This window comes from Thalassophryne amazonica, chromosome 10 (assembly GCF_902500255.1).
Source record: "Thalassophryne amazonica chromosome 10, fThaAma1.1, whole genome shotgun sequence".
In the NCBI taxonomy this organism is placed as follows: domain Eukaryota; kingdom Metazoa; phylum Chordata; class Actinopteri; order Batrachoidiformes; family Batrachoididae; genus Thalassophryne; species Thalassophryne amazonica.
This window is the reverse complement of record NC_047112.1, coordinates 83,740,937-83,756,879: the sequence shown is the minus strand read 5'-3', so window position 1 is coordinate 83,756,879 and position 15,943 is coordinate 83,740,937. Positions and strand designations below refer to the sequence as shown.

At 44.3% G+C, this 15,943-nt stretch overlaps 1 protein-coding gene across 1 annotated transcript in view; it reads right to left on the bottom strand.

The window, feature by feature from the left end:
- The window catches only part of LOC117519073 (cytochrome P450 2J2-like), a 35,033-nt gene that overhangs the window by 10,505 nt on the left and 8,585 nt on the right, over positions 1-15,943 (bottom strand). The window contains exons 2-6 of the mRNA XM_034180377.1: positions 4,188-4,353; positions 3,942-4,094; positions 3,677-3,837; positions 3,366-3,542; positions 291-432 (exon numbers count right to left, since the gene is read on the bottom strand). Coding sequence (XP_034036268.1) covers positions 291-432; positions 3,366-3,542; positions 3,677-3,837; positions 3,942-4,094; positions 4,188-4,353 — 799 coding nt within the window. The remainder of the gene's footprint in view (positions 1-290; positions 433-3,365; positions 3,543-3,676; positions 3,838-3,941; positions 4,095-4,187; positions 4,354-15,943) is intronic.

Genomic DNA, 15,943 nt, shown 5'->3' with positions numbered 1-15,943 from the left:
CTAGTCAACAATCACACTCACAACTGTGATCAATTTAAAGTTTACAATTCACCGTACCTGCAAATCTTTAGAACTGAGAGGAAGCCGGGGAATCTGTAGCAAACCCATATGAACATGAGGAGAACATGCAAACTCCACACAGAAGGACCAGGTGTGAATTGATCCCAGAGCCTTTTTGCTGTGGAGTAACAGTGCTAACCACTAAGCCATGGTGCTGCCTGTCAAACTTACAGAAAAAGCTCATATTTTGTAATGACCAATCAGTGGCTGCATTTTGACATGTCACCTACCTTGAATATCCGGGTGATTGTTGATGAAAACCAAAGCCCACAGCAAAGTGGTTGAGGTTGTCTCGGTTCCAGCCAAAAAGAGATCAAGTGAGCACATAGTCAGGTTGGTCTCACTGAATCCCTCATCAGACATGTGTTTGTGCTGTTCAGAAGTAAAGAGAAAGCTGTCACACTTACAGGCACTAAGTGGCTGGATGCAAATCTTAGACTCACAGAAACAGGTGTCGGAGTAAAAAAGCTTTATCCAAAAATCACAGGCTATGGTGCAGTACACAGGCAGGCAGTCAGCAAGGCAGAGGTGAGGTCATACAAGTGTAGTTCAAAAAGCACGGCGTAACGGAGTACAGAGACTGAGAAAAAGACACGGTCAGAAAACGCGACAGGGTCACATATGAACAGACAATCGTGTTATATCAAAACTTTGTGCTGCCTGTGCCTGCGTCAGTGTGATAAACAAAGAACAGACTATTTCATGATGCCTGTTGTCCCACACGGAGATACAAAGACCTTAGTTTTATGAGTTTAGACTGGCAAATCCCCTCCTGCTAGTTTTATGTGGTGAGCAAACTCAAAGACTCAAAAGACTGACAGATAACGGACTTCAAAATCAGATGTTGTATTAAAAAGATGCCTTCACTGAATGAACAGAGTGTCACTACGACAGCGCTGGAGTCTTGAAACAAGCACCCCACCCAACGTTGCAAACAAGACCCCGACATTACGGCCCCCATACGTTTTAAGCCTGCACTCGGTCGACCCCAGGTAGGCGGGCCTTGCCCTATTGTGTGGATCACTGCAGATATGTGATTGGATGAAGTGTTGCATTTGACATTGTATGCGGGTGACAGGTTCACACTGTTATATCTGAACTTGTGCTTGTGTGTTATATCAAAACTTTGTGCTGCCTGTGTTTGTGTCAACGTGATAAGCAAAGAACAGAATATTTCATGACACCTGTTGTCCCACACGGAGATACAAAGACCTTAGTTTTATGAGTTTAGACTGTACGCAAGTGATTACATTTTTCAGGTATGTACGCAAAACATTCAGGTCAAGTCCAGTCTGTGTCATCAAGTGGTCTGGTGTGCAGTAAGACCAAAGCAAAGTGAACAGGACCCAACTAAAAGATGAACCTGAAAAGAGATCAACAAGAAAATAGATGCTACGACAAAACTAGAACAGAACTCACATGTGGCAAAAGTAAAAATAAAAATACTGAAACAGCTGAACAGAAACTAGACACGTGACTAAAGTATGATAAACAGATAACAAATTATGAACAGAAAATAAAACAAGTGACTAAAGTATTACACACAGAAAAGGGACAATCAGAACCACACTAAGGGCCCCATCACACATAACACAATGTTGAGCAAAAGATGCAGAAACCGGAAGAAAATCCGCAAACAAAAAAACAAAATGGGGAAGCGCGAAACATTCCACCTGCTGTCGGGAGGGACACACGGTTGGGCAGGCGTGAATGATACAGCGGTGACCCTTTCGTGCATGCGCATGCGTGTGCACAAACATAGTGCAAGCAGCTGGAATGTGTGGCACCACATCACGCCACTGCTGTGGAGAAAAAAAAAAACACTCAGCATTAAAAAACAGTGCAATTTATTGAATCCCTAGTATCGAGTGGCCAATACAAGTATGAACCTTCTGTTCCTCTGTAGATGATGTCCACATCTGCTGGCCCGCATGTCCACCCGGTCCCACATGCGTGTCCAGTGACTCGTGCGCGTGTCCATCGAGCGGCGAAGGACAGAGACCACATCATTTGGACCATAGCTCATGTGGGTGACATGACATTCAGATCGCCAGCTGAGTTTTCAAATGATCATATGGTCTCTTTCACATGTAGCAGTCTGCTGGTGTGCACGCACACTGAGCAGCTGCTCAAGCCAGTGGCAAAGGCGATATATGTTTTATGTGTTTCCATGTGAGGACAGCAAGCACACAAATGCGCCTCACAGCGTAGAGTTGTAAGGTCATGTCCTTCAAAACACGGTACGTGTTCTCCAACTTTGACTTGTGGGTCCAGAGATCTCAACAGCTGCTGCGCCTTGCAGACATGCCCACCTGTTCATGCAGCACACAGAACAAAGTGTCACTCTCTGTTTCTGTGATCAATTATTTTAGTTATTTGTTATGTAATTATGTATGTAGTTATTGAGGTATTCATTTATATATTTGTCCTGGCTTTGTTCTCTGTGTTTTTCATATAACAACGTCGTGTGCACTGAGCCATCATTTCCAGCTGTCAGTGAGTGGCTGCCAGGTGATTAGCTGTGAGATGGCTTTCTGTGCCATGTGCGCTCAGAAGTGGCTAGCCGGTGATCTTGTCTGTACATACATATCAGCATGACATGCAAGTGTGCTTCCCCTGCATGCCACATGTGTTGAGGGGGGAGCTGACACACTGGCATGCCACATGTGTTAGGGGGAGTGGAGACGCTGTGACACACGCACACCACGTGTTGGTGGTGGTGGTGGGTTTGTTTCATCCACACCCACGTGTGTTGCTTGGTGACGACACACTTGTGGGGCACAAACAGGTCGAATGTGCTCAGCTGCTCTCTATTATCGTCCCGGGACTGCGAATAGCCCCACCTTTTCTAAGTGTCCAGCGAGTGGTGTTGGATGTTCATGTGTGACACGTGGAATTTGGCCAACACATGCCGAGAGGGGGATCGAATGAGCACGAGCAGGGCACTCACTGTCTTTCGGCTGCTGGTTTGCGCGAATGGTTGTAGCGACAGGTATATGAGGTGGTATAGGCAGACTCCGATTTTTCACGAGTGGCATTTGACTTCTCCTTCGTGTGCCATTGTGCATCTATCGAGCTATGTGTGAAGGGGCTCTAAATTGAGACTTAAGTGGCTAAAATAAAACAACTGCTAAACCTAGATTGGGGCAGACAGTGGATAAAGAGGACAAACAATGACAGCAACCATAACGGGGTGGAAACATGACGAAAACAGTTGGGAATGGCTGGTGGCTCAAGTGAAGAAGAGGGACACACATTGCAGTAGACGAACACTTGTAAAGTACAGATTCAGATGATGTTCTTACATTCTCCATTTCAATTACAAAGGCATCAATGTAGTCCCGAGGATTGTTATGGTCCAGATTTTGCTTGTGTCTCTTTATCTCCTGACTGAGGAATTCCATCAATAAGTTGTAGTTGGTGAACATTTTGTTGTGAGGACCTGGCAAGTACTTCATCACTCCAGGAAATGACTCATACAGCTGCAGACAGCAAAACAGCGAATGAGTTGAAATTCCAGTCATGATTATCATTCTGTTTTGTGACATTGTTGTCACCAAAATCAATCACCAAACAACTCTCACTATCCAAACTAAACAGTGTGTTCTGGACTTACTTGACCCCATACAGAGCCCTCCAGGTAAAGAGCTTCAGACAAATACTTCAACATAGTCTGGAAGTTATGGTCACTGTAATCAAATCGTTTGCCCATCACCAGCTGGCAAATTATGTTGGATACAGCACTGCTGAAGAAGCGGACGGGGTTGAAAGGTTTTCCTGCAGAACACAATGCCATTGTTTAGACAACACTGTATTACTGAGGATATGTGGTGATTGATCCTATGGGGCCACAATCTTATGTTGTGGTCATTCTAAAGCACCGTTTTCCTTCTCTATTTCCTCTTGCAGGTATCGGACCTCCTCACAGATACTCTGCTCCAGGATGTTTTTGCCCAGACCAAAGCTACGCAAAGTCGACAAGGCAAAACGGCGCTGCTTCTTCCATTTTTTACCATTAGTCTGAAACAGACCACCTAAGAACAAATATAGGGTAGTTAAAAAATGTTAATTTCCACAGGGAGCTTATTTCTGTACAGCGTGACAATGAGATAAATCATGTTTTCTACCTGTATTTCCTTGGAAAAACCTGTCAGCTATTGAACTGTATGGTCGATCCACAAAGTTGTCAGCCTGTGTCACTACAGCCTCCTTTACCATCTTGTAGCCAGACACACACACCATCTTGTCACGTCCCACTTGGATGCTGAAGACGTTCCCAAAAACACTGGCCAACTGTGAGCAGGAAACCAGAGTGGAAACAAGGTTTAAATGCCAAACTACTAATATGTTACATAATTTTTTTTCCGAAACATAATTGACAAACAAAATGAAAACTGTCACCCTGTGGGTGATGGGTATCTTGCCAAAAGATGAACAAGAGAGACTACCATGAGAAACAACTGCCATGAAGACGGGCAAGGCCAATCACTATACTCATGTCAAATGAGAAGGCAAAAAGCACAATTTGCGACCAGCAGATTTTTTTTGTGATTTTACCATTTTACCTTCTTGTTACCTTGATCTTTGACCTTGACTTTGACCCTTTTGTGTGTTTAAAGGTTTCTCCATAGGACTGCTATATGTGAATTTACAAGAGTCTGGAATAATGATTTGCACTCTTTTTCACATCCTTAAAAAAATCAAAATATTGCAGTTTTTTTCATTATGATATCACCAAATAACATCATAACTTAAACCCTTTGATTTATTTTTTCAATTTCAATTTATTTTCATTTATATAGCGCCAAACCACAACAAAATTGTCTCAAGGTGTTTCACACAAGTTAGGTCTAACCTTACCAACTCCGAGAGCAAGCACACAGGCGATAGTGGTAAGGAAAAACTCCCTCTGATGATTTGAGGAAGAAACCTCAAGCAGACCAGACTCAAAGGGGTAAATGCTACCAACACAACTTACAGAAAATTTTGGGAAATTCTGGGAGTCCAACACCTATTTCTGGATGGAGATATATTCTGGATCCTCTCATCAAGTCCTTTAATTTGGTCTATGGCACGACATGTTTTACTCAAATCTGGAATTTGACATAATTTACATCACATTTGACCTCAAGGTAAACCATGAAGGTCAAGGGTAATCACTTATCCAAGGTAATAGCTTATGGGTAAGGCCAATCACTATATCCATGTCAAATTTGGAAGTACAATTTCAAAAATTGTGACCAGCAAAGTTGTTTTGTTGAATTTAGTGTATGACCTTCTTGTGACCTTGACCTTTGACCCCGAGGGTAATCATTTTGTGTACTAAAAGGTATCTTCAGAGGACTGCTATATGTGAACTTCCAGGAGTCTGCAATGATGATTTACATGCTTTGTCACACCCTTAAAAAAATCTACATTTTGCAAGTTTTTTTCATGGTGATATCATCAAATGATGTCATAACCTAAAGCAATTCTGGATATATTCTGGATCCCCTCATCAAGCCCTTTGATTTGGTGTATTACACAACATGTATTACTGAAATCTGAAATTTCTCCTTATTTAGGTCACCTTTGACCTTTAGCGAAACCCTGAAGGTCAAAGTCAATCGCTTATCCCAATCACTGTGTCCATGCCAAATTTGGAGGCAGAGTTAAAAAATTGCGACTCAGAAAGTTGTTTCGTTGAATTTAGTGTTCAACCTTGCTGTGACCTTGACCTTGATCCTTTTGTATGGTGAAAGATACCTTGCTTGGGCTGCTATATGTGAAGTTGCAAGAGTCCGCGATGTAAACTCTGTGCTGCACAGTGAGTTGAAAGTGAAAAATGCAATAATTACAAACAACAAAAAACAAACATACATGCTATCATATCTTGCAAAACTTTGTTTTTGCAAGATAACAAACATACATACTGACTAACAATAATGTGCATGTTAAGGTTCTGCTTCAGCAGTGAAGAAAGTAGAGACAGAATAGATTCCAGTCAACAGAATTCATGTCCAGGGCAAAACTCACCACACAAATAAAATGCCCACTTGAGCATGAACATGACTGAGAATGTGAAGTTTATGGGAGTTGATGTGCAGAAACACATTTTAGAAGAACTGCAGTACAAAGCACATACACGTTACTGTGTGCGCCTTCAGTAGTGCAGCAAAGGATGAGCAGAGTGAAAAGTGCACAGAGTGAGTGAGTTCGACTGCAGAGCTCAGTTGTGACAGACATAAAAAGATAAGACTTTATTGATCTCACAGTGGAGAAATTCACGTTACGGCTCTCCACAATTTCTCTTATACTCACTCGACTGGTAAGCACTGAAAGCCGAGATAGGCATGTCCCAACTTGTCCTCTGGCACTCCGAAACGGAGGTGTTCCTTTGTCTCGCTTCATCAGCGAATCGGTCGTGACGCACGAAGCCTCCGCGCGGCTTTCCATGACAAAATCTCTTGTTAAAAGTGAAATCTGCCGGAAAATGGCTGATGTCCAGCTCTTGTGATAAGCAGAGAAATTGCACACGCCGGTCCCGGCTCCACACAGCCATCCGTTTAGAAATGATGTGGTGGTTTCTGCCTCTCGATGGTGGCTCGGAGTGCGGCGCGCCGTGCGCCATTGTGGGCTGTCCTTAAAGCTGTAGTAACACTCCTTATTCTCTGTGAAGCCCGTAAAATTTTCACTGAAAGCCAGATAAATTTTTTGAATGGTTTCCAGCTGCCTGTCTCTAACAGTTTCTAAAAAAATTGTGATGGAAAAAAGCTCAAATCATTCCGCCATTTCCTCGCAATGAAACAACGATGAGAGGGGTGGAGAAGTGTTCACTCAAAGCCTGCCCACAGGCGAATGACGCAACCGACAGGCGTGGAAAAACTCACGCATGCGCACGAAGGTTCAAGCTTGGCTGACGTAAAAACATATGAATCAAATCCATATAGTTTTTGAAAAAAATAAAAATGTACGATACTTTTCTAACAGACCTTGTACACAATATATATTAATAGCATTAACTCAATGACTTTCTGTGATTAATCATGATTAATCGCATGGTATATGTGAAACCCAAAAATGAATTCAAAAGCTGCTTAAAAGCAGTTTTATTTGAAAATGTAAATGAACATTGCATAAATTTGAAAATGTAAATTTCAACTGAAGCACACTAATGAAATCAAATATAAAACCACTGGCAGGTCATTTGTTATCTTGTTTCATATCAAAATAACAATATTCATGTCCATGACTAAATGTACTAAAACAAATACGTCACAATTGTACACATACCACAATTTGATATGTGTACAATTGTGGTGTATTTGTTTTAGTATATTTAGATTTTGTTGTGATTTGGCACTTTATAAGCCAATTAAATTGAATTGAAATTGAACATTTTATTGAGTCTTAAAGTAAATAAATATGAATTTGGTCACTGGATCCTTAAACTTTGTACATAATGAACTCTACATGGTGAATCCTTGATCTCTGGACATAAATAGGAATAAACAAAATCTGTAGTTTTTGTCAAAAGCATTTCCTTTCAGACATTGGCATGAATATGTTTCCATATATCTGAGCTGAGCTTACAGCTGCTGTGCTTCACTTCAGGATGTAATTAGAAAAGAAAATACAGCACGTTTCATTTTGGGAGGAAAAAAAAACGTTTTAGTTGATTGTAGTTTCTTGTCTGTATTACATTTGGAAAGAGGTGTCATTTTATTTAAAGCGGCGATTCATTTTGAAGTTATTAATTCCGACCGGACTCTGTCTCAGCCGTGCAGCGTTTTGAGATGTGTGAACGGAACGGAGGGCGATTCTCGTTTCCTGACAGCAACAAGACAAGAGTCCCAGTTAGTGACTTTAATCCACACAAAAGTGACTGACGATATTTTAATGGCTTTGCGAGGGGTTAAGAAGCGGCTTGCCTTTTCTGAAGAGCAGTGAATCAAAGAACCAACGAGCTACTGGATCGAAGCATTGCTTCAATGGTTCATGGTTTCAAAGTGGAGCCGCGCGGCAGAAATAGTTTATTACAGACCAAACCCTGAATATCCGACTTTATTTGTACGTCCGTATGACTCTGAAACTTGGAAAAATCCGTATAATTTATGGACTATAGGTTGACATGAAAACCACCGAAAAGCTGTGTTCACCGCGGGGACACGTTCGGCTATTCGAGATTATTCTCAAGATTTTTTTTTTACCGATGACGAACGATGTGTAAAAAAAAATTTGACCGATCCAACCCGGTCTGGATCCGGGCCTGATCCTGTAGAACTTTGTACCGAAAATGTCCATTCAAAAGTTCGGTGTCTTTCTGCATTTTGTTTTGTTGTGCATTGCATAGCCTGTACTTTTCTCGATCCTCATGTCATTTTCTGTGTGAACTCAGCTATCAGCAGGAAGCAGCAGCATAAGCTCACCCCCGACTGACGCTTTCAACATAAAAGGCAATGAGCAACAGTCATAAAAGGCTAAAAAAAAAAAAACCTGCAGCATTAAGGGGAGAAACAAAATTGTCGGCGATAATAACCTCAATAATTAATGCAACATTAGCGCGTTAACATTGCCCAGCCCTAATATATATATATATATATATATATATATATATATATATATATATATATATATATATATACACACACATGAGGTGTGTCCAAAAAGTATCGGACCTTTTTATTTTTTGAAAAAACCATATGGATTTGAATCACGTGTGATTGCATCAGCCAAGCTTGAACCTTCGTGCGCATGCGTGAGTTTTTTCACGCCTGTCGGTTGCGCCATTCGCCTGTGAGCAGGCTTTGTGTGAGCAGTAGTCCACCCCTCTCGTCGGATTTTTATTGCGACTAAATGTCTGAACGATTTGGAGCTTTGCTGCATCAAATTTTTCCAGAAACTGTGAGAGACCTCCAGCTGGACACCATTCGGAAAATTCAGATGGCTTTCAGGGACGATTTTATGGGGATTACACAGATTAAGGAGTGCTCCAGCTGGTTTAAAGACCGCGGCGCACTCCGAACGCCGATCGACAGGCTGAAACCCCGCTGAAACAACCAGATCATTTCCAACGTGAAGGCTTTGTTGATCCGGGACGTCGTCTGACTTTCACAAAAAAGGCAGAAGGCGTGGACATCAGCACTTTTTTGGCACATTCTACTGTTACAGGAGTTTTTTTTCATGGAAAGAAAAGGAGGATGCGTCACCGTGCCACTCATGGCGTGGGACAAAACCACCTCCGTGTTGGTCTCACAGGACGGCTTCTGGTTGCTTTTCAGTTGTGTGAGTATCCGAGAAATTGTGCATGAGCTGGACATGCCCCAACATGTCCTGTGAGGCTTCATCATGGCATTGCTTTGCACCATGCGGTTCCGCCGCGACGCTCGGAGTTCCTCCGCTCCTCTTTCCATGACAAAAACTCCTGTAACAGTGGAATGTGCCGTTTATTTCTAAACTGGACGCTGTCTTGATCCGGTATGTCGTCTGACTAGCACAGGAATTGCGGAAGACGTGGACATCAGCACTTTTTCGGCACATTGAGACAGACATGCGGAGGAATTCTGCGTGTCGCGGCGGAGCCACATGGCGCAAAGCAACGTCGTGATGAAGCCTCACAGGACATGTTGGGGCATGTCCAGCTCATGCACAATTTCTCGGATACTCACACGACTGAAAAGCCACCGGAAGCTGTCTGAAAGCCACCTGAAAGCTGTCCTGTGAGACCAACACGGAGGTGGTTTTGTCCCGCGCCATGAGCGGCACGGTGGCGCAATCCTCCGCTTCTCTTTCCATGAAAAAAACTCCTGTGACAGTAGAATGTGCCGAAAAAGTGCTGATGTCCACGCCTTCTGCCTTTTTTGTGAAAATCAGATGATGTCCTGGATCAACAAAGCCTTCATGTTGGAAATGATCTGGTTGTTTCAGCGGGGTTTCAGCCTGTCGATCGGCGCTCGGAGCGCGCCGCGCTCTCAGACGCTGCGGCCGGTCTTTAAACCGGCTGGAGCATTCCTTAATATGTGTAATCCCCATAAAATCGTCGCTGAAAGCCATCTAAATTTTCCGAATGGTGTCCAGCTGGAGGTCTCTCACAGTTTCTGGAAAAATTTGATGTAGCACAGCTCCAAATCGTTCAGACATTTATTCGCAATAAAAACCCGATGAGAGGGGTGGACCACTGCTCACACAAAGTCTGCTCACAGGCGAATGGCGCAACCGACAGGTGTGAAAAAACTCACGCATGCGCATGAAGGTTCAAGCTTGGCTGATGCAATCACACGTGATTCAAATCCATATGGTTTTTGCAAAAAATAAAAAGGTCAGATACTTTTCTAACAGACCTCGTATATATATATATATATATATATATATATATATATATATATATATATATATATATATATATATATGAAGTACATATGCATATATAAACATGACTGGAATTGAAAAAAGATAGGAGCATCTTATTTACAATATGTGAAGTGGAATTTAGATGTGATAAGGTGACATTAGTGCTGGGATTTGTAAACGAATTGTTATTGCACATGATTTGTGGACATATTAATAATACATGTGATCTGTGGACATATTATTGCATGTGGTTATTTCACAGTGTTATTGTACAGTCTGACAGCAGCAGGGAGGAACGACCTGTGGTATCGTTCCTTCTTGCACTGAGGGTGCCTCAGTCTGTCACTGAACGAGCTACTCAGCTCCACTACAGTCCGGTGTAGAGGGTGACAGGAGTTGTCCATGATGGATGCGAACTTGGCTAACACCCTCCTCTCAGCCACCTCCTCCAGAGAGTCCAGAAGACAGCCCAGGACAAAGCTGGACTTCCTGACCAGCTTATTCAGTCTCTTTCTCTCCCGCTCTGTGCTGCCCGGGGCCCAACAGACGACAACATAGAGGAGAGCAGAGGCTACAACAGAGTCATAGAAGGTCTTAAACAGAGGCCTTGTCACTCCAAAGGATCTCAGTCTGTCCTTTCTTGTACAGGGCGTCAGTGTTGTGAGTCCAGTCCAGTTTGTTGTTGAGCTGAGCACCCAGGTATTTGAAACTGTCCACAGTCTCTATGTTCTCCCCCTGGATGTTCACCGCTGGGTGTGGTGGTGGTTTCCTCCTGAAGTCGATCACCATCTCCTTGGTGTTACTGGTATTGAGACACAAGTGGTTGCACTCACACCAGTCCACAAAGTCTGTGATGACCGACCGGTACTCCAGCTCGTTCCCCTCAGACACACGACCCACAATGGTGGAGTCATCAAAGAACTTCTGGAAATGGCAGCTGTCCGTGTTGTAGGTGAAGTCCGGGCCATAGAGGGTGAAGAGGAAAGGCGAGAGGACGGTGCCCTGGGGGCCCTGGTGCTGCACCTTACCACCTCAGACTGACAGCCACGCAGCTGCACGTACTACGGGCGGTCAGTGAGGTAGTCAATTGTCCAGGCAGCGAGATGTCCATCCACACCCGCAACCTCCAGCAGCGCTGGTCTGATGGTGTTGAAAGCACTGGAGAAATCAAAGAACATGACTCTCACAGCACTCCCGCTGGTCTCCAGGTGGGCGAGCACTCGCTGCAGCAGGTAGATGACAGCGTTCCTTGGCGTGCGGTGTTTTGGGAACCAGGACCACACAGGAGGTGTTCCACAGGGTGGGGACCACTCCCAGGCTGAGGCTCTTGTTGAAGATGTGGCTGAGGACCTCACAGAGCTCACCTGCAGAGGTCCTCAGCAGCCTCGGGGAGATCCCATCAGGTCCTGCTGCTTTCCTCTGCTTCAGCTGCAGGAGCTGGCCTCTCACCTCAGTCGGAGTTACGGGGGGGGGGGGGGGGGGGGGGGGGGGGCTGAGGTGTGAGCTGAGGTGGGCTGGTGCTGAATACAGTCCGGGGGGAGGAGGGACAATGTCCGGGGTGCAGTGGAGGTAAACAGGGGGAAGGAGGTGGGGGGGGGGGGGGGTGGTCAGAGGGACTGGAGGGCTGGCTGCTGGAGATGTGTGGAGAGCCGGAAGCAGGCAGGGGGGCAGGTGTGGAGGAGCCAAAACGGTTAAAGTAACTGTTTAGCTCCTCTGCAAACTAAGAATCTCCATCTGCAGTTGCACCCTGCCCAAATCCAGGGGCAGTCTTGAGGCATCTCCACATGTCCCTGACATTGTTCCGGGCCAGCTGCTCCTCCATCTTCTTTCCATACTCCTTCTTGGCTGTCCGGATCTTCTACTGGAGCTCCTGTTAGACTCTACGCTGCTCCTCTCTGTCTCCCGAGTTGAAAGCCCTCTTCTTCTGGTTCATCAGGACCTGCAGCTCGGGGGTCACTCAGGGGTGGTTGTTGGGAAAGCACCGTACCCTCCGGGTAGGCACAGTGCTCTCCACACAGAAGTTCATGTAGTCAGTGACACGCTGGGTCAGGCCGTTGATGTCTTCACCATAAGAGTTTTGAAACATGCTCCAGTCTGTGGTTCTGAAACAGTCCCTCAGCCTCTCAGTGGCCTCTTCAGTCCAGAGTTTCACTGACCTTTTCTGCACTGGCTCGCTTCTCACCCTGGGTGTGTATTGGGGGAGCAGGTAGACGAGATTGTGATTCGAGGGTCCGAGCGGGGGGAGGGGGGCGGAGGTGTAAGCATCCTCCACATTAGCATAAAAAAGGTCCACTATTCTATTGTCCAGGGTTTTACACGTGACGTACTGGGTGAACGTCGGGAAGGTGGCGAAGAGGGGGCATGGTTAAAGTCCCCGGTGATGAGGAGGAGGGTGCAGGGGTGTTGTGTCTGCAGCCACGTGACTGTACTGTGGATCCGCTCACAGGCAGTAGTGGCGTCTGCAGAGGGAGGAATATACGTGCAGAGGATAATCACACTTCCAAACTCCTGTGGGAGATAGTACGGCCTCATGCTCACCGCGAGTAGCTCCATGTCCGAGGAGCAGATCTGATCCTTCATGTGAACATGAGCTGCGCTGCACCATCTCTCACTCACATAAACGGCGAGCCCTCCTCCTCTTTTCTTACCACTCTCCGCCTATGTCCTGTCCGCGCGGATGAGTGTAAAGCCCTCCATGTTAATGACCGAGTCTGGTCCATGTTCATCCAACCACGTCTCCGTGAAGCACATGAGACTGCAGCCCTTATACAGCATCTGGAAACGGGTTAGAGCTGCTAGCTCCTCTGTCTTGTTGCAGAGAGAACTTACATTCTCCATGACCACAGATGGAATATAAGTCCTTCCCCCGCTTTGTCCATCCACCCCTGCAGCCTCTCCATCTCCTCCGTATGTCTCCAGGTATGTCCAGGTGCTCAGCATAGTGGGGACCCGGCCCACTGTACATAGAGTCTCTTAGTCCAAGCAGCTGATCCCGGCTATAAACAATGGGACGTTCAAGGTCGCAGACAAAGGGATTTCGCCGCGCTGTCTCAAATAGTGCAGCAAGAAGCAGAAAACTAATTACAAGAGTTACAAAAGTGGGTTTCCCATGTGCACACTTGCACAGGGTACCACCTACTGCAAATAAAAACAATAAAGCACTATTAAGAAGTATTAAAAATAGCGAAAGTAGGAAAAGAGGGGGCAGAGCTGAAGTAACAAGCAGCTGCATCGGCAGTGCCATCTTAAAAAATTCTGTTTGTGAAAGTTAATTATGGCCCAAGTTTGATTAGTTCATGCATGAAATGTGTCTGCGCTCTGCTAACCTGTCAAGTGTGTACAGAGACATGATACCAGACATGACATCCTGTGTATCATAATGGGTGTGGTTCATAACAATAAAAATAAATGTATTGAGCACATAATAGGTTTTGGTTGCTCAGAGACAAACGTGCATCATGTGAGCCGCTCCATTTAAGTGCTTACTTTAACAATCAAACCGTGGAAACCAGTGGTGGGCACAGTTCCGATAATCCGATAATTATCGAAGATAATGTTTTCATTATCGGATTATCTTTTCAGATAACTTTGAAAACCATTATCAGACGAAATTATCTTCTAATAAATTTTTGTCCGATAATTTTTAGACCGTTAACGTAGTAAACAAAGCTGAACAGCTACAAACACTTAAAACTTAAAATCAGTTGAGCACCTACAAGTTAAATGTTTTGTGTCATTCTACCCTCTACAAGCAGAAGAGAGAGGTTTCTAGAAGAAACCGCTCTCCTCTGCAGGCAAAGGACAACTGGTCACCAAAAACAAACAAAAATAACAAAAAAAAAAAAAACCCTCATGTCTTTTAACCCCATACTGAGGCGGGCAATATCACCCAAGTCATCCAGAGGCATACATTTTTAACTTATGGTTCAAATTTTACTCAAACTAATTTCGGACAAGTTATTTAAATTAACGCCAGTTTTATAAAGTGAAAATATCAGATATATGTTTTAGTTTTAAAGTAATGCACTACTTTTTAAGGTTTTAGTGCGGAAATGCTGTGTCCAGGTGCATTGTGGGTAGGCTAGGGTAATCTCGGTATGTTCACGACAGGAGAAATGCATTTGAGACACCCTGATCAGGCTTCACGGACAACAGCATTAAACTCTAGTGCCTAAAACTCTCTTGGTTTAGATAGATATAGATATATACTTTATTGATCTCACAGTGGAGAAATTATATTTACACTCCAGTTACCTCAGACAGCAATCAGTCCACAGTTATTGCTTGTTTACCGTAATAATGGCACACATCAGAATTAAAGACATCACATACACATTTGACATTGTTTATGTGCACTAAGTTTGAAGAAGTCCGTTATCCGAATTGAGGCAAGTGGGTGAAGGCCACGCAGCAACCCTGAGATGCACAGCCGTCAGCTTTGGCGGGGGGGGGGGGGGGGGAACGTGGGCTGCAGCTAAAACTGCACCGCCCCCGCTGAAGGGGAAGGGAGTGACGATAAGCAGGCGCCGGAAAGGGGAGTGTTGCTGGGGGCAGGGAGGCGGGTGGGGGGAGGGAATGTAGCATGCTTCAGTCTTGTGAAAAACAGTTTATTGTCTTTGTGAGTTGAGATAAGAATGCCAATGTTCCCCAGGCCGAAAACAATTCCTCTGGAGGAAAGCAGTCGCGCAATTTGACCTTCAGGCTTGATAAGCCTGTAATGTTATGGTTTGAGCAGTGAAAAACACTTTTTAACAGTTTCACTTGCACAACCAAATCCCAATAATGAATTAAGAATATTCACCAGCCTCTGAAATCTTCAACTTCAACTGCAAGGCACGCATCTGCTCCAAGATGTCATCCAATTTGCGTCTGAGTTCAAGAGTCATCGCAGTCTGAGAATGCACTGCCTTGCCAACCTTGTTAATCATGACGGACAAGCGAGGGGCCGTGGTTCTTGATGCCGCCGTCTTGCCAATTTTCCGGTAGATCAGGGCAGCACATAAGCCAAAAAGTACCAACCCTGCTACCATAAGACCAAAAATGAATAAATCCTCGACGTCCTTAACGGAGAAAGGCGCCAAGCATGCCACATGCCAGGAACTCCAGGAATCGAGAACATAGCCCGCAGAATACGTTCCATCTGGGAAGGTAGGATCCCCCGGTCCTGACCTTCTTGTCGAAAAAAAATGGTGTCAATAGCGTTCAGAGACCAGCTGATCAATTCCATGGTTAATCCAATAGTAGTCCAATAGATCCACAATCCAATATAATCAGAGGAATTCACAGTCTGGTGAAGTAGGGACTTGAATATGGGGTTAAAATTGTCTCATTAATATTTGTAAATGCACTCAGGGTGATCTACAAATAATCATTGATTTGCAAATGTGTTCAGATATCCACAAATACAAATTTCATATTTGTAACTTGTAAATTGTTCTTTGCAAATAATGTTGTATTTGCAAATATAAAACTTAATTTGTAAAAAAAAAAAAAAAAAAAAAAAATTACATTTGTGAAACTGGAAATTGTATTTGTGAATTGAGTTTCAGCATTT